Raw genomic sequence first — 27364 nt, 5'->3', positions numbered from 1 at the left:
GCATAGGGCTTTAGCTAATTGTAGCATTGTAGCTTAAGCTAATTGTAGGATTCAATGCATGAATTGTTGTGCTCTATATCATCTTAGTATCTTTATCTTATCAGTAAGCTTAATATTTACTGACCATTTTATCGAAGGTTTACTCTGAATTTGGTTTGTGCCCTCGGTTAGCAAGTGTGTTTTAATTACATTTTCTATGGATCAGTCTAGTATGTGTGGACTGTTTTCTCTGCTGTTCGATTAGCAAGCACGTGTTGAGTTGACTTTTACCAGTTTGTTCTTCGGTTAGTAAGTGTTTTTTTGTGTGTGGACCGCTAGCAAACACGTGTATTTTACTCTGAATTGAGGCATTTACACCGACCGTTATAGCTAACTGACATGTGGTAGCCTATCGAGCCTACATGTACATAGGGCTTTAGCTAATTGTAGCTTAAGCTAATTGTAGCATTCAATGCATGAATTGTTGTGCTCTATATCATCTTGGTATCTTTATCTTATCAGGAAGCTTAATATTTACTGACCATTTTATCGAAGGTTTACTCTGAATTTGGTTTGTGCCCTCGGTTAGCAAGTGTGTTTTAATTACATTTTCTATGGATCAGTCTAGTATGTGTGGACTGTTTTCTCTGCTGTTCGATTAGCAAGCACGTGTTGAGTTGACTTTTACCAGTTTGTTCTTCGGTTAGTAAGTGTTTTTTTGTGTGTGGACCGCTAGCAAACACGTGTATTATACTCTGAATTGAGGCATTTACACCGACCGTTTTAGCTAACTGACATGTGGTAGCCCAGATAGCAAGCATACGTTGGCCCTACGTCTGCAAAACGTTGTGAGCCAACGGTGCATATCGTTGGCCTGACGGTGTGAGCCAACGCTGGCCCTACGACATTTTGGCCGCTGGCCTAACGTTGGCACACCGTTGGCATAGCGACGTAACCGCGTCATTTCGGCCGTAGGGCCACAGTTTGACCAACGTGCATTATCCCCCGATGGCCACCGTTGGCTTATAGCCAATTGCCAACTTATAATTAAGGTAGCCAAATTGTATTAATTTGCCTTTACCAAATAATTTGAATTTCCTTTTAATTAAACCTAGCAACAAGAGTTTTGAGTTCAAAAACCATTCAAACATCATGGAATTAAACCGGAAAGTGTTAACATTTATTAAATACTTGTAATGATAATAATAATAATAATAATAATAATACTAATAATAATAATAATAAGAAAAATAAATAAATTAAAAATTAATTAAAATCCGAGTCGGTGTGCAGGCGGAAGGCGGGTCACTCCAGGCTGCTGCAGTCGTCGTCACTGTCGCTTCTAGTTGTATCATCCTGGATGACCGGTGAAGGACTCGGAGGAGGAAGACTGAACTGCTGGGGACCTGGAATGTAGAAGATCATCGTTAAGCGTACAATTTGGTGACATGGGTAATGTTTGGCTTTCTTGCTTTCTAAATCAAGCTTTTTGTATTAATGCCATTGACTTGAATATTATTCTGTTCAATATCAATGATGAAGCCCTGTGATAGTTTTAGCAGCATTTTCTTTCAACACGTGGCTACTGATTGATGTGCTAACTAGCTTTTTTAATCTCTAGTGCTAGTTAGCTGTTTGCCAAGAGTTTGTGGGAGACTTTCCCACTTCCTTACTAAATTCGTTAAAATTCGCTCATCATCATTGTTCTAAAATTAAAGAAATAGTGTTGAGCAAAGAAGGCAAGTTTGAGGGGAAAATAACATCCCTGAGACCGACGTCGTACAGTAGCCTAGTTATGCGATAACGGGAAACGTGCTTTCTACATTTTATGGAGAAATCCAAACATTACTTACCGATTTTAAGAACTACGATTAAAGTTACCAATTGCAAGTGGGAAATGTAAAAAACGTGTGGATAGGATATTGTGCCAATTTGCCGTTTGGGGAGTTTATTTTTTTTGTCATTACGTTTAGAATTGACTTTATGTCTTGTCTTTCCATAAGATGCAAGGAATATGGCTATATGGGCTTATATTAGAGGGCAAATGTTAAAGAAATACAAGTCATACAGTACATGTACCCACCATTGACTCCAAAATGATACTCAACTACAATTGCCTATTGAACCACACGCTGAAGTCCACCTCTAAAACTTTCACATACTTTTCTTAAAGTAGTTTCACCTCCTCTCTTTGTTCTCACATGCCACATGCCACATGCTCACATCCCACTCAAAATAGTGTTAATTGTACTCTTTGGTCAGTAACATTCTCAGAGTTAAATGTACTTATTGTGTAACCTATTAAGAGCCGTAAAGTTGAAACTGGCCACCTTCAGAATTTACACAGATTTTTGACTCTGTTAAGAGTCATTTCATTCTCCATTGTGTTGTAAATAGTCTATCTGGATTTATTTACTAGTAAATTACTTAAAGGTGCACTAGGATGGTGGATTTCAGGGTCTGGTTCAACAGGAAATCAAACACCTTGAAGAATAACTTTTAAATTCCATGTTAGGTAAAGCTCCATCAAACTGTAAAAGGTTCAGCACATCCCTCTTGCCCCTCAAACGCTTCAAGGCAAAGCTATGTAAGTCTCATTTCCAGTATTTGATGGTTTGCTGTTCATGCATACCTTCATGCACTCTGCTTTCTCTCCTCTTTCTTCCTCCACTCCGGTCACCGCTGCACTTCAGCCAGTTTTTAATAATTGCCTCGCAGTCGCTGGCCGAAATGTTCTGGCTAGCCGATGCACCTAAACAGAGAAAGTGTATTTATTTAGTTTATTTAACATTGATTTATTGAGGAGGAAAGATCCTTTGAGATTAGTAATCCGTTTTTCATGTCCTGGCCAATAATACAATGGTACAAAGTGCATTACAAGTGTTTAATGACAAGATGCATGCAGTACACTCCATGGTTATTCAAAAGAAATGAATCCATTTCATAATTCATAGCTCAATGAGTGATTTGTTTACATACCTCTTACTGCATTGCACACCTTGTAGGAGGCAAAAGCCAGCTTCTTCCCTCCTCTGCCAAGCCAGTTGAATTTCAGCGCGAAGTGGTTGGTGAGGATGTGGCGAAGGATTCTTCGAACCGCGTCACCAGGATTGCAGCCCCCAAGCGCACTAAGGTGTGCTGCCTGCAGGTAAGAATGGAAAGTAATGTTTTAGAATAACTTATTATGGCTCATAGTCAGCATACCGTTCAAAATAAACATCTTTGGTAATGCGAAAAGTTAATTAAACACTGCACACTGGATACTGTTCTTTTTTCTCTTCATTTTTAGGAGCCAACAACGCGTTTCGCCCAATGCGTCTTCAGGTTAGAACCTGAAAACGCATTGAGCGAAACGCGTTGTTCGCTCCTAAAAATAAAGAGAAAAAAGAACAGTATCCAGTGTGCGGTGTTTAATTAACTTTTCATATTTTATCACGTTTTCCTGCCTAACACCTGCACCTGGAAAGCTGAAGGGTTTTGCACAAGGACTTTCATGCACTTTGATCTTTGGTAATGCATTGTAGCAAAGAACTGAAATATATCAGTATTATAGAAGTCATGACTATAACAGGGCCTTTTCCTGGGATTTCTCCCTCAGAAGATCCTCCACCCTTTGAAGGTCTTCCTCGCAGTTCATTGGGAACTTAAATTCCTCAGATAGAGTGTCTGCTGCTGCTGTAGTTTTTTGCCTAGTAAGGGCCTGGAGGAGGAGGTTGTTCTGCCTCACCAAGGCCTTCAACTCCTCCACAGCACGCAGGAGTGCATGATCCCGTTCTACAGGACAGAAAAACATCATGACTGTCATGTCAAGACCCTTTGCTAAAATTAACAGACTTAAGTTTAAACAGATTTTCAGTATTGCTGTGTAAGGCCAGATGTTTGTGTACCGAATTGACTTTGAATGTTGCCAGAGATCTGGGCAGAGGCCTGTTCAAGAGCAGCTGATGTGTGGGCAGCAACTGTAGGCAAGAAGATGTATATTTATAATCAGAGTAGTCAGTGTATTGAAGTTCATTACATTCAAATTTCCCAGATTCGAGACATTCAAAAAAGATAGTGAGTAGAATAGCAGAATTCAGATTTGGAATGATGTGTTATACCTTTATGTATGTCCTGCTGTGATGATCTAAAAGCAGGTGGGGAAAGCAGGGGCTTGTGGAGGACTCCTTTTTTTTCTTAGCCCTATACATTGGAACAGTACAAGAGTATGAACAACAACAGTTTTGTAAGACTGCAAACTTGCTAATCACAAAATGTCTTTATGTGAGTGATAATGCATGGCCATCTGTAATCAGACCTTGTATGCTTCTCCCCCTCATCTGCAGGCAGTTTCTTTCAACTTTGAGGAAGGGCTGCATTAGAAAAGAAATCACTCAATAAGCATGCATTGTTTTGTGTAGCTGATGGTTTTCATAGTATAGATTACTGCACAGTGCTTACATTCTCCTATTAGCTTTTACCCCCTTCATCATCTGATGTCAGGGTGCTCCTGGTTTGGGCTTTTTTCAGGTTCAAACGCGCTGCATCATAATTGGCTGTTGAAGACAACAATGAAGTGAGTAAAGCTTTTAAAGCCTAAGGGGAGAAAAGTGGTACATCCTACTTTTGTCTGTCTCACCAAAGGTTTTCACCACCTCCACAAAAAACTCTCCCCAGGTCTCATCTGGCATAGCGCTTTGGATGACTGCAACTTTCGTCCGCTTGGTGTCTTTATACGGTGGCCAAAAAGACACCTTGCCATCCAAACTTAGCCACGAGCAAGGCACAACCTCCACCTCGTTTGACTCGGTAAAATGCACTACCGCATACATCTAAACAGAAAATAAGTTTTGAAAAAGTTGAACACATTGAATTTAGATAACCGATTTAATTGATTGAAATATGAATCATTTTTAAATTAATTTAGTTGTGGTTGAGTGGAAATGCCACAAGTTTGTTCTTGTATTCTAACGTGACCATCTTAAAGTCAATATCTTTAACGGCAATTGACGTGGTCTCTTCTGCCAGGTTCCCAACCACAGCTGTCCCCAGTGCAGTTGAATCAACAGGGTGGTTGAAAAATGGACGTTGGTCTAAATATTGCCTCGCCACAAAAGACGTACCACCAAGTGTCCTGCTAATTGCCTCTATTTTAAAAGTGGCACCACCACACGAAACTGTGTTGTTCCCATCCTTTGTAGACAGGGTAAATCTATCAGTGGCGTACTGTGTTGTTGAGGGTGAACTTTGGTTATGGGAAGATGGACAGACTGGGTTGATGCTTGATTTTTCCGTTAATCGTTTAACAATTTGTTGTAATGTCTGGTTTGGCTTTCTAATTAGTTTCTTTAATTTATACAAGAAATTTTCGAAGGGAAAGGCTGAAATTTGGGGTAGTGGGCCATATTTTCTAACATCACTTGCCAGGTGGATCAAGCTGTGGACGTTATACACCAGAAAGTCCCCATAGATGGCGTGAAAATTCTGAACGAACACTACCAGGAGATTTTCCGTGTAGTCACAATAACGGTGGTGGAGACGGGGGGAACATAAAATTGTAATTGCTACGTGGAGTAACAGAAAATGTTGATACATGTGTTTTGGTAGTTTTTTTTTTAATGCAATGGGGCCAGTGTATAGTAAAAAAGTCCTAAATTCAGTGGCCTTCCACCGATCAACCTCACGGAGGGACCTTCCCTTGCGTCCAAACTCCTTTGGCAGCCTCTTGCCCAATTTGATTAAGTTCTCCGAAATAATGCAGATGGATTGACTCCCAATGCGGGTTGGAAGGGGCCCTCTCTGCCACAGCCAGATCAACTTTCTCATCACTCCTAGGCACACCAGGTGCATAAAGTCCAGCACAAATTGGGTCACCAAGCCTACATCTAGGTGTTGTAATGGACTGTCGCCCTCTTTGTGATGTTCCTGGTTGACTTTTGTGGCAAAACTGTCATCGGTTATCCCCCCCTGGTTTATCTGTCCCTACTCCCCCAATCCCTTAACCTCCCCATCTACCAATACTTTTCAGTTCCCATCTCTCAGACTTACCTGATCCTCCATCCAAACTCTGATGTTGGAATCCATGCTGTCCAGTCCATGTGAAGAGCACAGGAAGGCTTGTTGCAGCACACTTAATAGTAAGCTGTGTGTGTGTGTGTGTGTGTGTGTGTGTGTGTGTGTGTGTGTGTGTGTGTGTGTGTGTGTGTGTGTGAGAGAATGATGTGCGCTCCAGGGTTTGACATTAGCTTTTTAGCAACTGTTGTGACTTTTCTTTCCAAAGACTTACCTGTCAAAGTGAACACTGAGACCGAAATTGTTTCTAGCCACAACCAAGTTTTACCAGCGCTTTGCCGGTTGGCAGGTGCCAATGTCAAGCCCTCATGTGCGCCCATGACTGTGTTTGACTGTTGATGAGCATGCATTGATATTAATCTCTCCTTATTCCATGTTGTGGACTGTGTCTGTTTTTACTCAGGTAGGGTATCACCATATGTCTGGTTGAGCTCCACAAAATATCTCGTCTGGCTCAGCTGTTTGAAGCGCATCTACCTAAATGTGTCATTGTAAGGTGGTCTCCCTCTCTCCCTCCCCACCTCTCTCCCTCCCTCCCTTCCCTCCCTCCCTCCCTCCCTCCCTCCCAGGCACACCAGGTGCAAAGTCCAGCACAAATTGGGTCACCAAGCCTACATCTAGGTGTTGTAATGGACTGTCCGCTTTTAAAGCCTAAGGGGAGAAAAGTGACCTGGGGGCATATCCCTTTAAGCGGTAAAACAAGTTATCCTTCAAGCAATCACCCTTGCGGAGGTACCTTCCCTTACACCCAAAGTCCTTTTCTGTACATAGTTTCTCATTTATTTATTTTGTCTGTTCAGTCAAATTGCAATGGTAAGATTCCTCTTTTAACGTGCCTTCGCAGCGACCGCTCTGATACAATTATTTTACTGTCAGCCATTTTTTTTATTTTGCTGTCTGTCGTAAGAGGTTGTAGGCTATATTTGATTTATTTTGTAGCGGCTAGAACCGTAAGCCGGCTTGCGGAGGTACCTTCCCTTACACCCAAACTCCTTTTCTGTACATAGTTTCTCATTTATTTATTTTGTCTGTTCAGTCAAATTGCAATGGTAAGATTGTATTTATATATTGCATTTCATTTTCATCAGTTGTTTGCACTGACATACACATGACAATTAAAACTTACGTTGTACAATTTTATACACCAGTGTTTTGCCTTTTTTTCTTGCTAATGAAACATCTTAGCCTGCAGTGAGCAGGGTCGATGTGTTTCAATGGGGTTCTTTGCTCTTTATTCCACTGTTCCCAACCAGGTCAAATGCAATCTCTCCATATAAGCCATTAACCTCACCATTTAAATCCATACGAAAACACCTGAGATTAATGCTTGGGGGGAAAGGGTCCCATTGTGAAGAGGGCCAACAAAGGTGTTTATAATTCTTTTGACAATTATGTATCAATTTTTGTATCAATTTGTTAAATTAAAATCGTTAGATTGGTTTTGCAGGTAAGTGAACAGCCTGACTGCTTTGAGCCCTCAAACTTCAGCTACACTGTTGTGATGGTGGTTTCTGTTCTACTGTGGCATACAATAGGCCTACATAAAGAAGGCATTAAAAACAAAGGTGTTGGGGGGGGGGTCTTGCATCATGTGTGCTCAACATACAGCATGCTATTGCTGAAATGGCTGTTGGGTTTTACATATTTAAGATTTTAAGATCAATTGCTCCATGTTCATTAACTTGCACGTCTGCCTAAATGAAAGGGAAAGGGGAAAATCTTTTTCAGATGAAAATGTATAACATTTCTGAAAAGTAAAAAAAAAACTACAATGGTACAGCTCAAACGGGCAGTCATGGGTAAGCGGTTAGGGTGTAAGACTTGTATCCCAGAGGCATAAATGCAATTTCGTTGCGTGCAGTGTTCACTTGTGTGCTGTGGAGTGCTGTGTCACAATGACAATGGGAGTTGGAGTTTCCCAATGGGCTTTCACACAAATGTGCTTTTTTTTCTGGGAACTGCTGTACCTATTGGTTCAGGCTGTGTTTACAATCATTGCTTCTGTTACAATATAGAGCATTGCCTGCTCTATATTCAACTGAGCCAGGTCAAATTCAACCTCAATCCATCTATCACACATGTAAGCAGCCTGAGAGCTTGTTGGAAAGTGTACCACTGTGTGTGCCTAAAGGTGTTCATAACTGTTTTGCCAGCATAAAGAGTTCAAAGTAGGCTTATAATGAGGGTTATAATTCATGCCAAGTTTGAGGTCAGTTGTTTGACGCCAAAAGCTTGGTGTTGGGCCAACGATGGGCCAACAGTGGGTTGACGTTGGAAGTCCATGGATTAAAAAAAAGGTTCAATTCCACAGTGCTGAGTTAAAATGTTTAGAAAGTGATGAGCCTGTGACTTACAAAAAAAATCCTCTAACTCGTGATTTTTTTACGTCGGCTTTCTGACCAAACGCCAACGCTTGCTGCTGCTTGAGGTTGGGCCAACGATGGCCCGAGGTTGGGCCAACGATGGCCCGAGGGTGGTTTGACGCCAAAGCTTGGTGTTGGGCCAACGATGGCCCGACAATGTTTTGACGTTGGAAGTCGGGGATTAAAAAATACATTCAGACCGACTAAATAGTAAAGGGAAATGTTTAATTAGACAGCGCTGAGTTAAAATGTATATGAATTGATCAGCCTGTGATTTTTTTTTTAATCTTCTAACTCGTGATTTTTTACGTCGGCTTTCCAACCATACGCCAACGCTTGCTGCTGCGGAAGCCGAGGTTGGCATGAGGGCGGCCCAACGTTGGAATTCCACCGCCAACCTTTCCAACCAGTCGCCAACCAATGCCGCAGTTGGGCCAACGTGTGCTTGCTATCTGGGAGCCTATCGAGCCTACCTGTACATAGGGCTTTAGCTAATTGTAGCATTGTAGCTTAAGCTAATTGTAGCATTCAATGCATGAATTGTTGTGCTCTATATCATCTTAGTATCTTTATCTTATCAGTAAGCTTAATATTTACTGACCATTTTATCGAAGGTTTACTCTGAATTTGGTTTGTGCCCTCGGTTAGCAAGTGTGTTTTAATTACATTTTCTATGGATCAGTCTAGTATGTGTGGACTGTTTTCTCTGCTGTTCGATTAGCAAGCACGTGTTGAGTTGACTTTTACCAGTTTGTTCTTCGGTTAGTAAGTGTTTTTTTGTGTGGACCGCTAGCAAACTTATCATCTTAGTATCTTTCTTTTTTTCCCCGTAAAGGATGCATGCTGTAAGAGTGAAGTACCGAGAGCGCCAGAAATACATATGAAGGGCAACTGACCTTCAAATAATTTTTGGAGTGTGGTGAGTGAAACAAACTGCACAGCCTACTGGGTGTCATGTGTAAATTAGTGATGTCTTATATTTATTATTATTGTGGTCGTCAAGGACCCTTAGAGGTATAATGTATTTGATTTTGGAACCCCCATCTCTAAATGTTGTTTCGTGTACACTGAGAAAATTAATGATTTGAGGTAATGTTCGCTGTAAAAGTATATTCTAGATTTTCAAAAATCTTCATGATTAAAAATAAGTAATAAAATGCAGATTTGCAGGCTCATAGCATTGCAATCGTAAACTTATAAAATCGTTGTTTTAAGTGGTTCAGATGTGAAGTGACCAACCCGGTATCACGCGATTGCGTGCTCATGCGCACAAACGTTAATCTATTGAAGTGTGTTCCAGAGTACGATAGTCCGACTTTTTGCGTGCTACACAGAACGAAATGTTAACCAATGCTTTCTGAATGGGAGTGTTGTCAGACAATGAACGTGCTCCACAAAACGGTAGGAGACAGAGAGAAAGAGAGAGAGGGAGGGACAGAGAGAGAGAGAGAGCGAGAGAGGCTTCAGAAAGGGTGTGCGCAGATAGTAGGCTACAGTGCACCCTAGTTATGTTTATGCCAAAACCACAAATGCTATATGTATATATATATATTGCCTAATTATATATATTGCCTATATATATGTATAGGCTATATATATATAATTAGGCTATAATTATTTTATTTAGCGTGTAATGAGACAGTCTATAGCCAAATTGTCGAAGATGCCCGAGAATCTCCGGGGATATCAGCATGGGAAATCGGCGAATCAGACCCATGAACCTATAAAGAAGACGTCATGTCAAGCGGGAGAGAACGTTTGCGGTGCTGGTTTGTGTCACGTAAGTACAGTGCCGTGTTCCAATACCCATACTGTCCGTACTTACTAGCCAACATTTGAGTACGCAGTACGTTCCAATTCAGATCCGGCGAAAAGAAGTAAACTTCAAGGACCCGGATGCCGTACTCAAAACGGGCTAATCGTAAAGTGTGGATCGAAGGACACTCCCTGTACTCAACGGCAGCCATCTTAGCTACGTAGCGAAAGAGGCGGAGCCAGGCTGAGCCAAAGTCGGCGCATTTCCCACATAGTCTGCATTAATATTCATTTTGTATTTTTTATATTTTTTATAGCTTTTTATAGCTGCTAGGCGTAAAGAGTTCACCGTTCAAAGCGGGATGTTTATTGCGGGGGAGGAGCCACGGCGGCAAACGTGATCGTAATTTCCGGTTAGTGCACCACGCAGTACTCGATTTGGAACAGCACTCACATCTGAAAAATTAACGTAGTAGACAGTGCGGATAGTATACTTCCTTTAAGTATACTAATGGAAGTATGGGTATGGTCTCACGAAAATATGTGACACTTTCACGTTATTTAATCTATTGAAACGTGATCAGGGACACGTAGGCCTATTTTCTAAATGTTGTATTTCAATTGGAAGTAGGCTATTTGTCGTGTCACTAAGCATGACTTCCAAACTAAGGTTCTCCCTAATGTCCCTTATGGAGCTCCGTACAGATCATTCATTGTTGAAAATTGTCTGTGATAACTAACAAATGACAGCTTTTGGTCACCCGTTTCTACTTAAGATTGTCTGTGATAACTAACAATACGACAGCTTTTGGCCACCCGTTTCTACTTTCACCTTTGATACTGAGAAATTGTGACAATTCACAGATATATTAAATGCAGGTGCGCTGCTCTGTAGGCAAACCGCGAAGGAAAAAAGGGTAGCTGCTTCATCTGTTCTTTTTAGAATTGTATGTCTTGATGTTTATTTTATCTAGCCATCTATTCTCTTGTTTTTGGCTATGTGAATGAACGTCCGCGTCGATGCCTCGATCGCAAGTCCAGTGTCGCGAGCGGACGTTGCCATGACATCTAGAAATCATACCGTATTTAATGGGTTGTGGTGAGTAACATAATTCACCGACAGTATTTTGTTATGTGTTGTTCTTTCAATTGTGTTAGGCACGTCGTTTACTATCTTGGTGGTTCAGGGATCGCTGTCCCTTTTAAGGATTACGAGCGTCTCATGACGTCAGAGCCCATGCGGGATTTGTTTACCTTCAGCACGTTTTGATTTCCTGTTTCTCTCTTACTAAATAAACGAGTCACACAACTGTGTGCTCAACGTGCGAAATTGTATCGCTCACTTATGCCAATTTCTACAGGGTTATCATTAATATTGATGTGTAGGGGTTGTTTATAACTCGTGAATAATATTGTTTAGGCCACGGTCTGGGGGAATACTCTGATTCTGATTGGCTGCAGTGCGTGCATTAACTCCTGATATAGCCCTACAGACACCTGCTAAGTAGTTCCAGTCAGTGTTTAGATTCTCTGCCCGAGCCCGACGCGGGCCGGGTCGGGCCGATATTTCCCACCACTATACTCGGGCCGGGACTTTGATCGAGCGTTATTATTTTTATTTTACCATTGGTTTATTGGCCTAATCTGAGGAGAAATCTATGCCATAAACAGAAATATGATAGGCCTTTATTACACGGGTCTTCTCAATGCCGTGGAACGCTCCGTTCATGGGTAGTAGTCCGGTGACTTGTCTATCCCAGCGTCTTCCGTTGCTAAGCGACGTCACCGTCTTTGCGGAAAAATTATTTCTCTGCTGATCAACACAATGAATGGCCAAAAGACTTGTATCCCCCCCCCTTAAATAAATACTATGGCAGAATTATTATTATTATTATTATTCTCAATCAACTTGAACATGTGTTTTTACAGTAGAGTGGTGGAGGGATGACGTATGTTGGCCAACCCGGAAGTGAGCGTCGCCCTGGACTCCCTCGACAAAAAGCCAACGGGTTTTGCCATTGGATTTTGGATTATTGCTGAAACATTTGCATCTTTGAAGCACCTCCTCAAAAACTGAAAATACATAAAAATAACCGTGCTCCAAAGAACGAAATGTAAACCAATGCATTCTGAATGGGAGTGTTTCTCTGATTTTTCCATGCTATACAGAACGAAATGTAAACCCATGCAAATAAAGACTTTATGGTCATAATAATTTAAATATCATTAATATCCTGAGTGTGTAGGGTGGTATTCAATTTCTTTCAACGGGGCTGCATCCAGTTACTTGACCGTTATGGTTGCTATGGTGGTTGCTATCGACCGCCCCCTCTAATCCTTACATGGCTCTAAAAACCACGCGGCAAAGGAGCTGCCGTCCATTGTGTTGTTTTTGTCGTAAACTAGGGTCCGATGGTTAGAGAAAAGGCAGATATTCCAAGGTATCCTTAAAAGGCAGCTTGGATGTTTTTTATTTTCTGCAGTTTAGACTTCTACTATAACCTATTTTGGAAAGCAAAACACCAAGCTCATTGATTTAACGAGGCAGGGTTATTTGAAACAATTGATTAAATAAATATTTGTGAGATGTCTTTACTTCTCCTGAGTTTGCGTCCTATTTATGTCGAGTATACACCCCTACTGTCCACAAGCATCCCCCCCCCCCTCCCCATATGGATGCCACGTCCCAGTGGTGGAGGTATCATATATATGAAAGAGGGCATTCAATTATACTATAATGATCAATTAGGAGGCCGAAGCCCTAAAGGAAGTGATGCAATAGTTGACTGAGGGTCAACATTTGAGACCCCCTTTTATCAAAGGGGGTCTCAAATGATGCATACGCTTCAACTTGTGGCTCCAGCCCTACAGGAAATGACTCAGCAAGTGCTCCATCTCGTTGCACCTGCACCCAGCGGCTCGCTTGCAAGATTTTGGCCTGAAGTTCTTCCCAGACCTACACCCTAGCCATCCAACATGCATATCTGAGAATCAGGCCTCTCTTTAATAGTGACAAAAAGTTATTAGAGAAATACACATTAACTTTTTGTTATCTCATAAGCGGCGTGGTGCCGGCTCCTTTTGACCCCAGACTTCAAAAACGTGGCCACAGGCCAGCTGTGTCTACACACCTTAAGCCACAAATGTACACCTCCATCCCACAAAAAATGGGGACTATAAACTAACCTCTGTCTTATCTCCATTTACTGTACTGTTGGAGGTCACGCCCCTTTTCCGGCCTTTTCGAGATATCCAGGGATACTTAAATGTTTACACACATTTCCCGGGGCCCCGAGAACGACATATCCGAGATTTGGAGTTCTAGTTTTCCCAAATGGACTGTCATTTGGACAAAGCCCCTCAGAAGTGTTGCCTGCAAGACCTAATGGTTCAGAATGTGGTGGAAAAACAGTTTTTGAGATAGGAAGGTCCAACCGCCCTGAAATTTGAATACCTTATTCTAAGGCCTAACTGGGACCCCCGCACCGAAACTTGGCCCGGTCGGACACCGAGGGCAGGAAGGGGAGGCCCTTCCTGCCTGAAACTTGGCCCAGTCGGACCCCGAGTGCAGGAAGGTGGGGCCTGGACTTTCATAATCTTCGCTTGGTGAATGTGAAGGATGTTTGGTCGGATGTTATGACGAAGAATCATAATGTGAATGGGAATATTCTATAAATGTCTTGATATCATCTTTCGTCTCAACACTTCTGCTGCAGCCGCTTAAAGTCTCACTCCGAGAACCTTAAAATATGAATCAATCCATTAGAAGTATGAAAATATCTTCCCGGTGGGGTAACGGGGCAAACAAGGTGTGCTTTGACATCTACGTTTCGAGGCGATTGCAACAGTGCCACACATGATCATATTTGAATATGTTTCGGGGTAGTAATTAGCTGTCGATTTTGGAGGCCTTTATCAATAATGACCAGCTATAGATTTGCTTCCCGATGGAGATTTCTGACAAATTACATGTTATTTAGCATCTACACGTTAAAGGGGTAGTTCGGACATAGGGCCTGATTCCCAAGTGAGCATTGGTATTCTATATCACTGGAGACAGTTTTCAACACATTTTATTCAGTCCTTCTAGTTGCGGAGTTCTCTCGTGCTAGGCTAGCGCAAGTGAACGGGAAAAGCTAGCCTGCTATTAAAAACAGTCTTACCCACTCCACAGTACACCCGAGGTCAATCAATAATAACACCAGACTATATATTTAAATGTCTGTTTATAGAATAATGTTAGAAATAAAACCAACCTTGCATTGCATTGCATTTTGAGGGAATTGCTGGGTCTCAGCAGCAGTGTTATATTCCTGGTAGTAGGCTACGGCAGCGGCGGACTGATACCTAGGTTACCGGCTCTAGTTTATTTACCTGCCGCTGTCAATGCTACAAACGCCGAGTACAGTGAACGAAGGAATTAGCGTATTCAATTAAAAAGATATGGCCACGTTTGGAGGGCTTAGCGATGCATCTGCTTTTGACGACGATAATGAGGATTTTGTTGTATCCAACGAACCGTACATGTACGAGCCGGAATACACGGATGAAGAACTGAGAGAGATGGATGCTCAAAGGGCAGAACGAGAAAGAGCGTCTTTAGAGACCGTCCCCGCTGGAGCTGCAGTAGAGAACCGGGACAGAACAACGGGAGACTGGTGGTGCCAGTGCAGAAAATGTATTCAAATGCCGACAGGGGACGAATGCTTTTGTTGCAGGGAGTGGGACTTAGTCATGAGTCACATGTAGACTTAGTCCGCCGCTGCCGTAGCCTACTACCAGGAATATAACACTGCTGCTGAGACCCAGCAATTCCCTCAAAATGCAATGCAATGCAAGGTTGGTTTTATTTCTAACATTATTCTATAAACAGACATTTAAATCTATAGTCTGGTGTTATTATTGATTGACCTCGGGTGTACTGTGGAGTGGGTAAGACTGTTTTTAATAGCAGGCTAGCTTTTCCCGTTCACTTGCGCTAGCCTAGCACGAGAGAACTCCGCAACTAGAAGGACTGAATAAAATGGGTTGAAAACTGTCTCCAGTGATATAGAATACCAATGCTCACTTGGGAATCAGGCCCTATGTCCAAAATTCCGAACTACCCCTTTAAGCTGAGTCCAATGAGATCAAGCTCGCCCTCTTGCTACACCGAGATCATGTCCTAGACCTAGGTGTATCATGTAAAATACATGTTACCACCCGCATGCTTGGTGTCATTGGACTCAGCTCAACGTGTAGATGCTAAATAACATGTCATTTGTCACAAATTTCTATCGGGAAGCAAATCAATAGCTGCTCATTATTGATTAAGGCCTCCAATTTCGACAGCTAATTACTACCATTAAACATGTTCGAATATGCTCATGTGTGGCACCGTTCGAATCGCCTGGAAGCGTAGATGTTGAAGGACACCTTGTTCTCCCTCTTACGCCACCGGGAAGATATTTACATACTTCTGATTGACTAATGAATTGATTCAGCTATTCCCCCAGAAGTCTGGGGTCAAAAGGTCAAAAGGAGCCGGCACCACGCCGCTTATGAGATAACAAAAGTTCATGTGTATTTCTCTCATAACTTTTTGTCATTATTAAAGAGAGGCCTGATTCTCAGATATGCATGTTGGATGGCTAGGGTGTAGGTCTGGGAAGAACTTCAGGCCAAAATCTTGCAAGCGAGCCGCTGGGTGCAGGTGCAACGAGATGGAGCACTTGCTGAGTCATTTCCTGTAGGGCTGGAGCCACAGGTTGAAGCGTATGAGTCCTTTGAGACCCCCTTTGATAAAAGGGGTTCTCAAATGTTGACCCTCAGTCACCTATTGCATCATTTCCTTTAGGGCTTCGGCCTCCTAATTGATCATTATAGTATAATTGAATGCCCTCTTTCATATATATGATACCTCCACCACTGGGACGTGGCAACAGTTCTCCAAATCCATATGGGGAGGGGGGAGGGATGCTTGTGGACAGTAGGGGTGTATACTCGACATAAATAGGAAGCAAACTCAGGAGAAGTAATGACATCTCACAAATATTTATTTAATAAATTGTTTCAAATGACCCTGTGTTTTGCTTTCCAAAATAGGTTATAGTAGAAGTCTAAATTGCAGAAAATAAAAACATCCAAGCTGCCTTTTAAGGATACCTTGGAATATCTGCCTATTTTCTAACCATCGGACCCTAGTTTACGACAAAAACAACACAATGGACGGCAGCTCCTTTGCCGCGTGGTTTTTAGAGCCATGTAAGGATTAGAGGGGGCGGTCGATAGCAACCACCATAGCAACCATAACGGTCAAGTGACTGGATGCAGCCCCGTTGAAAGAAATTGAATACCAGCCTACACACTCAGGATATTAATGATATTTAAATGATTATGACCATGAAGTCTTTATTTGCATGGGTTTACATTTCGTTCTGTGTAGCATGGAAAAATCAGAGAAACACTCCCATTCAGAATGCATTGGTTTACATTTCGTTCTTTGGAGCACGGTTATTTTTATATATTTTCAGTTTTTGAGGAGGTGCTTCAAAGATGCAAATGTTTCAGCAATAATCCAAAATCCAATGGCAAAACCCGTTGGCTTTTTGTCGAGGGAATCCAGGGCGACGCTCACTTCTGGGTTGGCCAACATACGTCATCCCTCCACCACTCTACTGTAAAAACACATGTTCAAGTTGAATGAGTATAATAATAATAATAATAATAATTCTGCCATAGTATTTATTTAAGGGGGGGGGATACAAGTCTTTTGGCCATTCGTAGTGTTGATCAGCAGAGAAAAAATTTGTCCGCAAAGACGGTGACGTCGCTTAGCAACGGAAGACGCTGGGATAGACAAGTCACCGGACTACTAACCATGAACGGAGCGTTCCACGGCATTGAGAAGACCCGTGTAATAAAGGCCTATAATATTTCTGTTTATGGCATAGATTTCTCCTCAGATTAGGCCAATAAACCAATGGTAAAATAAAAATAAAAACGCTCGATCAAAGGCCCGGCCCGAGTATAGTGGTGGGAAATATCGTCCCGACCCGGCCCGCGTCGGGCTCGGACTCGGGCAGAGAATCTAAACACTGACTGGAACTACTTGTCTGTAGGGCTATATCAGGAGTTAATGCACGCACTGCAGCCAATCAGAATCAGAGTATTCCCCCAGACCGTGGTCTAAACAATATTATTCACGAGTTATAAACAACCCCTACACATCAATATTAATGATAAGCCTGTGGAAATTGCCATAAGTGAGCGATACAATTTCGCACGTTGAGCACACAGTTGTGTGACTCGTTTATTTAGTAAGAGAGAAACAGGAAATCAAAACGTGCTGAAGGTAAACAAATCCCGCATGGGCTCTGACGTCATGAGACGCTCGTAATCTTTAAAAGGGACAGCGATCCCTGAACCACTAAGATAGTAAACGACATGCCTGACACAATTGAAAGAACAACACATAACAAAATACTGTAGGTGAATTATGTTACACTCACTACAACCCATTAAATACGGTATGATTTCTAGATGTCATGGCAACGTCCGCTCGCGACACTGGACTTGCGATCGAGGCATCGACGCGGACGTTCATTCACATAGCCAAAAACAAGAGAGTAGATGAATAGATAAAATAAACATCAAGACATACAATTCTAAAAAGAACAGATGAAGCAGCTACCCTTTTCTCCTTCGCGGTTTGCCTACAGAGCAGCGCACCTGCATTTAATCTATCCGTGTATTGTCACAATTTCTCAGTATCAAAGGTGAAAGTAGAAACGGGTGGCCAAAAGCTGTCGTATTGTTAGTTATCACAGATCATTTTAAGTAGAAACGGGTGGCCAAAAGCTGTCATTTGTTAGTTATCACAGACAATTTTCAACAATGAATGATCTGTACGGAGCTCCATAAGGGACATTAGGGAGAACGCTCCCGGACAGAACCTTAGTTTGGAAGTCATGCTTAGTGACACGACAAATAGCCTACTTCCAATTTAAATACAAAATTTAGAAAATAGGCCTACGTGTCCCTGATCACGTTTCAATAGATTAAATAACGTGACAGTGTCACGTATTTTCGTGAGACCATTCCATGAGTATACTTAAAGGAAGTATACTATCCGCACTTTCTACTACGTTAATTTTTCAGATGTGAGTGCTGTTCCAAATCGAGTACTCCGTGGTGCACTAACCGGAAATTACGATCACGTTTGCAGCTGTGGCTCCTCCCCCGCAATAAACATCCCGCATTGAACGGTGAACTCTTTACGCCTAGCAGCTATAAAAAACTACAAAATGACTCTATTAATGCAGACTATGTGGGAAATGCGCCGACTTTGGCTCAGCCTGGCTCCGCCTCTTTCGCTACATAGCTAAGATGGCTGCCGTTGAGTACGGCGAGTGTCCTTCGATCCACACTTCACGATTAGCCCGTTTTGAGTACGGCATCCGGGTCCTTGAAGTATACTTCTTTTCGCCGGATCTGAATTGGAACGTACTGTGTACTCAAATTTTGGCTAGTAAGTACGGACAGTACGGGTATTGGAACACGGCACTGTACTTGCGTGACACAAACCAGCACCGCAAACGTTCTCTCCCGCTTGAGATTACGTCTTTCTTTATAGGTTCATGGGTCTGATTCGCCGATTTCCCATGCTGATATCCCCGGAGATTCTCGGGCATCTTCGACAATTTGGCTATAGATTGTCTCGATCATTACACGCTAAATAATATAATTATAGCCAAATTATATATATAGCCTATACATATATATAGGCAATATATATAATTAGGCAATATATATATATATACATATAGCATTTGTGGTTTTGGCATAAACATAACTAGGGTGCACTGTACTATCTGAGCACACCCTTTCTGAAGCTTCTCTCTCGCTCTGTCCCTCCCTCTCTCTCTTTCTCTCTCTCTCTCTCTCGTACCGTTTTGTGGAGCACGTTCATTGTCTGACAACACTCCCATTCAGAAAGCATTGGTTTACATTTCGTTCTGTGTAGCACGCAAAAAGTCGGACCATCGTACTCTGGAACACGCTTCAATAGATTAACGTTTGTGCGCATGAGCACGCAATCGCGTGATACCGGGTTGGAAGTGACACAGATGTGACCTATAATAAAAAATAAGATGAATTGCACAACAGTATGAATCTTGTGCAATATTTTTTTGATTTCAGTTTCCAAGAAATTTGAAATTCCTACCTTGGACTTAAAAGTCTATGATGATTTGAACACTGAAGTTGACGAGGACGCATTTGCGTTTCTTGTAATGAAACCAGACCTGGGTGTGCTTGAAGTCTGTTTGCCCAAGGGCTCAGATGTTGAGGGTGAGTCACTTGTTAACTTGGAGTCTTATAATCCATTTAGTCCTAACCTTGTAATGCAACATAGTAAAGAGAGACTTATCCACGTTGCATGACATTTTGAATAAACATGCCTCTTCAGACACTTAAAAAAGCATCTGAGGAATAACTAGCTTGGTGTGTGGATCCATCCTAATCTAATGTGATCTTTTACATTACTCTTATCACAGATGATCCCCTCTTAATAATGACATGTTATTATAATCACACCTGTTATGTTAACATGCTAGAATCAGTGAGCCCCTCTACAAGCCACTCCGTTGCCAGCAGCAACAGCTCCTTTCTCAGCTCTAGTGTAGAAAATGAAGGGGACTCTGATGACACCATCATTTTGCAGCCTAGTCCTGGCCAAAGAAACAGAGATGACCTGACTCGTCTTGCTCGGGTAAGCTTTGCAGATGGAGAGATCAAGATGGTGATTCTGATAAAAGGGGTAAGGGGGGGAAATGGCCAAGTAAATTGGGGCATGGTTTACATTTTTGTCACTGTAAATGTAATTGGCCACCAAATCCATGTCCCTCCCCTCTTTATTTTCCCCTCACACTTAGATGATTGAAAAGATTCTGAGGGAGAAACCTGGAGAGAGGATCCTTACAGAGTACGCTCGGAAAAAAAGCCTAACAGATTCCAGAAGACGTGACATGGTGAAGATATTGGTTGCACACATGGCGAGTGAACATGGGTATGTTGTCATGTAATTAACATCCAACCCTAACATTTATGGTTTTATTTGGTTCAGACCAAGTGCAGTAGGCATCGGCATAGGAGTACTTTTGTTTGGATCTCATACGTGTGTGTGTGCATACTTTAGGACGAGCCCTTCAAGGCGTGTTAAAGAGGACTACGCAAAGGGCATCACTGCCTTGTTTCCATACCTGGCCGATCCCCAGGGCACTTTGGGCTATGTAAGTAAATAAAACAAGTCTAACCTCTTCACTCATTCCTTCTAGTATTGATCAAAAAACCGAGTGAGATTGCAACAAATTATTAACATTTCAAAATGCTGACCTTGTCTCCTAACCTCAACAAGTTGAACACAGCAGATGTCAGACTGTTTGACCTTGATTTCATCAATTCTCCAGACAAGAACATGTGTTAGTTTTTTAAGGAGGAAAAATAAACACTTTCTTGGTTTTTAGGAGCATTATTACAATCCAGTAGATGGGGGTGGATTTCTTGCATGGAGAGTGAAAACGCTTCAAAAAGAAGCCTCAGAGGGACAAAAGAAAAGAAACCCTCAGCCACTGTCAGGTACACAATTTTTAGTGTGTGAGTTCACATGTTCAATTCATCTTTAATGTGCATAGTGCTTTTTTGTTAGTGATGTGCATCGCAGGGGGTTTAGCAAAAAGACGATTGGCCGTTTGTGTAAGGGGTGAAAGTGGCTTAACTATTTTGAGAAGTAAAGCAAGTATTGCATCAGTATGTGGTTTCACTGTTACAGGTCACTGTTCACTGATCATTGTTACAGGTGGTCCAGATTCTGGTGACAGAACCCCCTTCAGTAAGGAAAATCGGCTAACCACAGAAACCCAGTGTTGCGAGGCCATCGTACTCATGAAGCATACAACTGATGAAGCAATCATCAAGGAGAAGATGAAACAGACCTTCATCCATCGCCAAGAAATGGTTCATGACCCAGTGAAGTCCTCTGAAATATTCACCACCTTTCCAAGATTTCTTGACATCACGGGAATGGTATGTTGCTCTTCGAATGCCTTGCATTAAAATCAAGCTGAAATTAAAAATGACTTAAACAGATCACATTCCTGATCAGCCCTGGTGCACCTATTAACAATATATGCCATGTTGTTTTCTGTATTCCATCTTGTCTGCAGATAGTGCAGGATTTCAGTCTGATGTTTGGTGATGACATCTCTGCAAAGTTCCTGGAGAAGTGGCCTACTCACTACAGGCAGAAAGTCCTTGAACAAACCCGTGGCCTCACCCAGACAAGCGACCTTGAAGATCTCCTTCATAACGCTGAATCCACAACAGAAGAACTGGAAGATGGTACACTCAAATTAAAGAAATAATAATAATGGAAGAAGGAAATGGTTTGGAACAAAAATATAAACATTTTAGTAAGAATGTCTTTCTGAATTTTCTTGTATTTTCAGGATGGGACAGTGAGATGTCCTCCATCTTGCTCCTTATCCACCTCATGCCACCATCACCTCATGGCCGCAACAAGAGACCAGGAAAGCTCTCTGCCAGACAAGCCATTGACCACCTTGTGAAATTCATCAAGGTAATGTTACAGTTTAATTAAAGTTTAAAAGGGCTCACTGTTCTGTCCGTAATATTAAATCTTAAAACTATACTCTTGTGAAATCATGTGATGACCATGCTCATCTGTAATCAGTGAGTGCCGTGTGATATTTCTCTGATTTGGCTCCCCACAGATCGATCACCATCAGCCCCAGATATGCTGATATGAATAAATCTATTTATTTTACATTTAGCAAAATAAAAAATATAAACCAGAATTTTTGCATTTTGTGGCAATAAGTGATTCTGGTGGTGATGATTGGGCCCTAAACTGTAACAGATACATTTTAATAGCAAGACTGATTAAGTTTTCTTTTCACAGACTGGGACCAGTATTGAAGGGCATCTGGACAGCATCACAGAGAGCCGTCAACCCTATCTACTGGCTGTGGGAACCAAGAGGAGCGCCACACACAAATATTTAATTGTTATCGACAAACATGCAATCCCGTGTCAGTCACCAGATTGTCTTGCCTCTTTTGACGAGCTTTTTAAAGCTCATTTCGTCTTCGCTACCTCGTACAACAGGGATCTGGCCAATGTCTACCACTTCTTGCAAACCGCAGTTTATCAGATTGATACTGCTACCACCAAGGTGAATCCCAGGGTCAAAGAGATGAGAGCTCGGATGCTGCACTGATTTTTACACCTTGAGATGTTTTGTTTTATTTGCAATGGCCCTCAAGCAAATGACAGTTCACTAATTAAGCACTTGAAGGTGATCCACGGACTTTGTTCAGGAAAGACACTTCGTCTGAAATGTGGTCAGCCTGCTTGTTCTCGTTTCTTTGGCACTTTTTCAGGGTTTCGAAAGCATCTTAAAGCACATGGACCTTGTGATCCTGGTGAAGGCCCCTCAACTGAAGATTTAACTGTAAATTTTGTTGATGACTTTCCATTAAACAGTGCCCCCTCTGACCCAGTCCTTCTTAATAAGAGTATTGTGGACAGCTGTGCTGTGACAGTGGCTGAACTTAAAGTGGCAGGTGTAGGCGAAACTATCATTAACTCTTTAGTTACTTCAATGGAAGAGATTGTTGATGATATCCATAATCAAGCAAAATAATCTGTGAAGCAGTGTCTATCTTTACAGGAACCTATCAAAAGTGAGGTTGAGTGTAAAATTGATCAGTGCTTTGAAAAAATTGAAAATCCTTTTGGTGTCTTAATTTCTGAAACTAAGAGAAGGCAGTATTTCACAGAGAAGTGGGGAAGGGTGGAACCCGTTGAATGTGTTCTTGGTACAAGATTTGATACACGGCGCAATCAGACTACTGGAACTTATGATCCAGTTGTTGTCACTGATAAATTGGTTTATATCCCAGTTTTGAAAACGTTAGACTTCATTTACAAACACCCTAAGATAAAAGAGATGATGCAGAGTCATTCCAGTTCAAGAAAAGATCTTCTTAATGACTTTTGTGATGGAGATCTTTTCAAGAGTCATCCTTTATTTTCAAAACAGAAGCATGCAATTCAGTTGCAACTTTTCTATGATGATTTTGAATGCGCAAATCCGTTGGGGAGTAAAAAGGGAATACATAAAATAGGAGCAATCTTTCTCCAAAGCACAACTCAATGCTGCTTAATATTCATTTGGTCGCTTTATTCCATGCCCAAGACATTAAAACATATGGCTTTTCTAAAATACTTGATCCAATTGTGCAAGACATTAAAGAGCTGGAGACTAAGGGAATTCGGGTCCCACTGTATGAAGAAAATGTGTATGGAACTATTGTCCAAGTTACTGGTGACAACCTGGGTCTTCATAGTTTGTTTGGTTTCGTAGAGTCATTTAATGCCAGATATTGTTGTCGCTTTTGTCTAGCTGAGAAAGAGGACTTTCAGACAGAATACCCAGAAGATTCACCCAAGATAGTGATGCGAACTCAAGCACTTCATGCAGAACACTGCCAAATGATGGAGAAAACTCTTAGTCTTCCCTATGTGATGGGTGTTAAACGTTCTTGGGTTCTAAATTCCTTGCAGTACTTCAAAACATGTGAAAACCTCTCTGTCGATATTATGCACGATATCTTGGAGGGCGTGGCACAATATGAAATGAAGCTGCTTATACTATACTTGATCAAAAACGACACAACATCAAAAGAAATAGACAGGAGAATTAAGAACTTTAACTATGGCAACATGGATCAAAACAACAAGCCACCTTCATTGAAGTTGGTAGAGGGCTCAAATGACTTGGGTTTAAATGCGATCCAATCTTGGGGTTTACTTCGCAATCTCCCACTTATATTTGGAGACTTGGTTTGTCGAGATGATCCACACTGGTATTTGCTTCTGTTGTTGCTTCAAATAGCAGATATTGTATTTTCTCCCATGTTATCAACTGGCATTACCATTTATTTGAAACATTTGATTTCCGAGCACCATGGGTTATTCAAGCATTTGTTTCCCTGCAAGAGGCTCCTGCCAAAGCATCATTTTATGGTGCATTATCCTACATGTATTCGTAAAATGTGACCACTTTTGCATACCTGGTGCATGCGCTATGAAGCAAAGCACAATTTCTTTAAAAAACAACTAAAAAGCTTCAAAAATATAACTAAAACATTGGCAAGGAAACACCAAAGTCAAGTAGCATATAGTTGGCAGACATTTGAGCCCGACAGACTGGTGCTTGGTCCAAGTAAAATGGTAGCTTTAAACGTGATGGACAGGGGCTGTGAGATAGCAGAGGCTCTTCAGGTATCAATTGACACTAAGGTGTTGGATGTTAGATGGGCCAAACACCATGGAAATATGTATCGTCCAGGTTTAGTTGTTTGTCTTAAAGTGCTTAATGAGATGCCAGTTTTTCACAAAATCCACCGTGTTGTTCTTAAAGATGAGAGGTTACTGTTGTGTACATTTGCACTCCAAACACTGTGTATGGATGAGCATTTTTATGCATTTAAAGTTGTGTGTACTGCAGAAGGACTATTGATGTTGTTGATGTCAAAGAGCTTTTTTGTTACAAAGCATTCGATATGCAGATGTCGTACAGTAATGATGATTCAAGTTTGTTTATTGTCCCATACTGTTTCCTGGGATAAAAGAATCGCTAAGCTCCAACTATTGCACTGGAGTTGAACAATGGAATTCTGAATTTCTTTGCCCATAACTCAAATTCTAATTTATTCATATTTTCTCCTGTTTTATCTAATCGACCCAATTTCAAAGAGCACATTGTGTCCAAATTGTGATGGCCCACCAATTGGGCATATATGTTTTGGCTGGGCTGATGGCAATTGCAATATTTTACAGCCTTATCTGCAGCTACTGATGGTGTGGTGATAGTGTGCATACCTGTTTAAAATATTCTATTTGTTTTTAGCAAGCCTGAAAGACTTTTCCCGCCCCTCATATATTATGGGTGCTCAGTGCATGTGATATGCATTTAAGAAAAATAAAAGTGCATTGTTGAATATTCATTTTCTGGTCTTTTTTATTTCAAACATTTTAATCCAGAGTTATCATTATTAAAAACAATATTGAGTAAAATACAACTCTTTATTGAGTGAAATAGAACTCTAGTCATAGTAGAATTAGACTTCTATTTTGAGGCAGTTACTACTCTGTACAGAGTAAAATACAACTCAGTTAATAGTAGAATTGGAACTCTATTTTGAGGCAGTTACTACTCTGTATAGGGTAAAATACAACTCTGTATTGAGTGAAATGGTGTTGGAGTTGTTCTCACTTTATGCTAAATTGAGTACATTTTAATCTTGTGGAGTAAAATATGAACTCTAGATAGAATAGAAATAACTCTGAAAATGTAACTCTATGACGAGAGTAAATTTTACTCTTTTTGGACTGGGACCAAATACTGTCTTTTTGGGAGTAAAATTTTACTCAAATTGAGTAAAATTTACTCTTCAAAATTTCCTGTGTAGAGGTATCTAGGCTCCGCTTTTTTAAAAGGGGTTTAATAACTGCAGTTTTCAGGGCTTTTGGGAAGTTGCCTGACTGGAGAGAGTTGTTAACTATCTGCAATATGCCTATTGCTAGGCAGTCAAAAACATTCTTAAAGAGGTTGGTAGGTAGAGAATCAAGGCAACAGGTGGATGGCTTTAGTTGTGTAACAGTTTCCACAAGAGTTTTAGAGTCAATAACATTAAAGCATGCCATCCCTGCCACGTTACTTTTGCCTGAACAGGGTGGTAGTCCAACATTTTTGTTTGAAGTGGAGATATTGATGGCGCATCTGATGCCTTCAATTTTATCAGTATAAAAAGCTGCAAACTCATTGCATTTCTGCGTGGAGTGGAGATCAGGTGGAATTTGTGTTGGGGAGTTGGTCAGTCTGTCAACAGTTGCAAATAGGGTTTTTGCATTATTATTATTGGATTTAATGATATTGGAGAGAAATGTTTCTCTAGCACTTTTTAAGTCTGAATTGTAGGCACGGAGGCTCTCTTTGTAGATATCATGGTGAATATGAAGTTTTGTTTTACGCCAGATGCGTTCAACCTTCCTGCATTCTTTTTTCTGTGCTGTTACAGCAGCAGCTTTTCTCCAGGGTGCCTTTTGCTTTCCAGAAATCGTTTTAACCTTATAAGGTGCAATGACATCCATGACTTTCAAAATTTTCAAATTAAAGTTTTCTACAAGATCATCAGCAGAACATGGATTGAGAGGTGGTAGTAAGGAGATGGCCTTTCTAAAAAGTACATAAGATTCTTCATTGATATACCGTTTTTTGACAGTATTTGATTTTGTCTGTATGTCGGGAATAAAAGATATATTAAAGAAAACACAAAAGTGGTCAGACAAGGAAGGATCAGTCACAGAGAGATCAGAAACATTGAGGCCCTTTGTGATAACCAGGTCTAGAGTGTGGCCCTTACAATGAGTAGTCTCTTTCACATGTTGGGACAGTTCAAAGGTGTCCAAAATGGTAAAAAGTTTTTTTGCACACTTGTCATTCAAATAATCAGTATGAAAATTGAAGTCACCAGTTATAACTAGACAGTCAAAGTCTGTGGAGATGCTAGACAATAATTCTGTGAATTCATCGAAGAAATTTGCAGAGTATGTGGGTGGCCTGTAAATAATTAATAGGAGAACTCTGGGGGAGCATTTCAATACAGCACAAAGGTATTCGAATGATGGAAAATCACCAAATAACATCTGTTTCGCCTGAAAAACATTTTTAAATATAACAGCAACCCCTCCACCTCTTTTTCCAGATCTACATGCATCAAAAAAGTGATAGTTGGGAGGAGCTGTCTCTATCAGAACGGTTGCACTGTTATTTTGTTCCAGCCATGTTTCAGTTAAAAACATAAAATCCAGTTTAGAGGTGGTAATAAAATCATTAACTAAAAATGATTTGTTATTAAGAGACCTAACATTAAGTAGACCCATCCTGATATAGAGCATAGAACTGCAAATAATTAAAATCGTATAATGCAAAGAATTGAAATCGTAGTGCATAGAATTGCATGAATTAAAATCACAGAGCATAGAACTGCAAATAATTAAAATCGTATAATGCATAGAATTGCAAAGAATGAAAAATCGTAGTGCATAGAATTGCAAAGAATTAAAATTGTAGTGCATAGAATTGCAAG

At 41.1% G+C, this 27364-nt stretch overlaps 1 protein-coding gene and 2 long non-coding RNA genes across 4 annotated transcripts; 2 read left to right on the top strand and 1 right to left on the bottom strand.

Moving 5' to 3' along the window:
- Positions 1-1286: 1286 nt before the first annotated feature.
- On the top strand, positions 1287-5169 carry LOC130385579 (uncharacterized). Its single transcript, XR_008896044.1, has 5 exons — positions 1287-1431; positions 2495-2566; positions 2985-3127; positions 4462-4534; positions 4636-5169. It is a non-coding gene; the product is annotated as an uncharacterized LOC130385579 (long non-coding RNA).
- LOC130385580 (uncharacterized) lies at positions 2356-4163 on the bottom strand. The gene is made up of 5 exons (XR_008896045.1): positions 4080-4163; positions 3867-3938; positions 3707-3753; positions 2959-3121; positions 2356-2731 (listed from the first exon to the last, which is right to left on the bottom strand). It is a non-coding gene; the product is annotated as an uncharacterized LOC130385580 (long non-coding RNA).
- Positions 5170-20123: 14954 nt separating the features above from the next.
- Positions 20124-23696, top strand: LOC130385574 (uncharacterized). Of its 2 annotated transcripts, none has more exons than XM_056594148.1 (7): positions 20124-20196; positions 20326-20419; positions 20654-20765; positions 20986-21212; positions 21353-21527; positions 21635-21765; positions 22108-23696. In XM_056594148.1, exons 1-7 carry the CDS (start codon positions 20156-20158, stop codon positions 22423-22425), a joined length of 1098 nt encoding a protein of 365 aa, XP_056450123.1. In that variant the 5' UTR covers positions 20124-20155; the 3' UTR covers positions 22426-23696. The 2 variants fall into 2 exon arrangements, with proteins under 2 accessions (XP_056450123.1, XP_056450122.1); XM_056594147.1 differs by having other exon boundaries at positions 20959-21212.
- Positions 23697-27364: the final 3668 nt, after the last annotated feature.

This window comes from Gadus chalcogrammus, chromosome 7 (genome assembly GCF_026213295.1).
Source record: "Gadus chalcogrammus isolate NIFS_2021 chromosome 7, NIFS_Gcha_1.0, whole genome shotgun sequence".
NCBI lineage: Eukaryota > Metazoa > Chordata > Actinopteri > Gadiformes > Gadidae > Gadus > Gadus chalcogrammus.
Note: the sequence above shows the minus strand (reverse complement) of the source record. Positions and strands in the feature narration are given on the sequence as shown.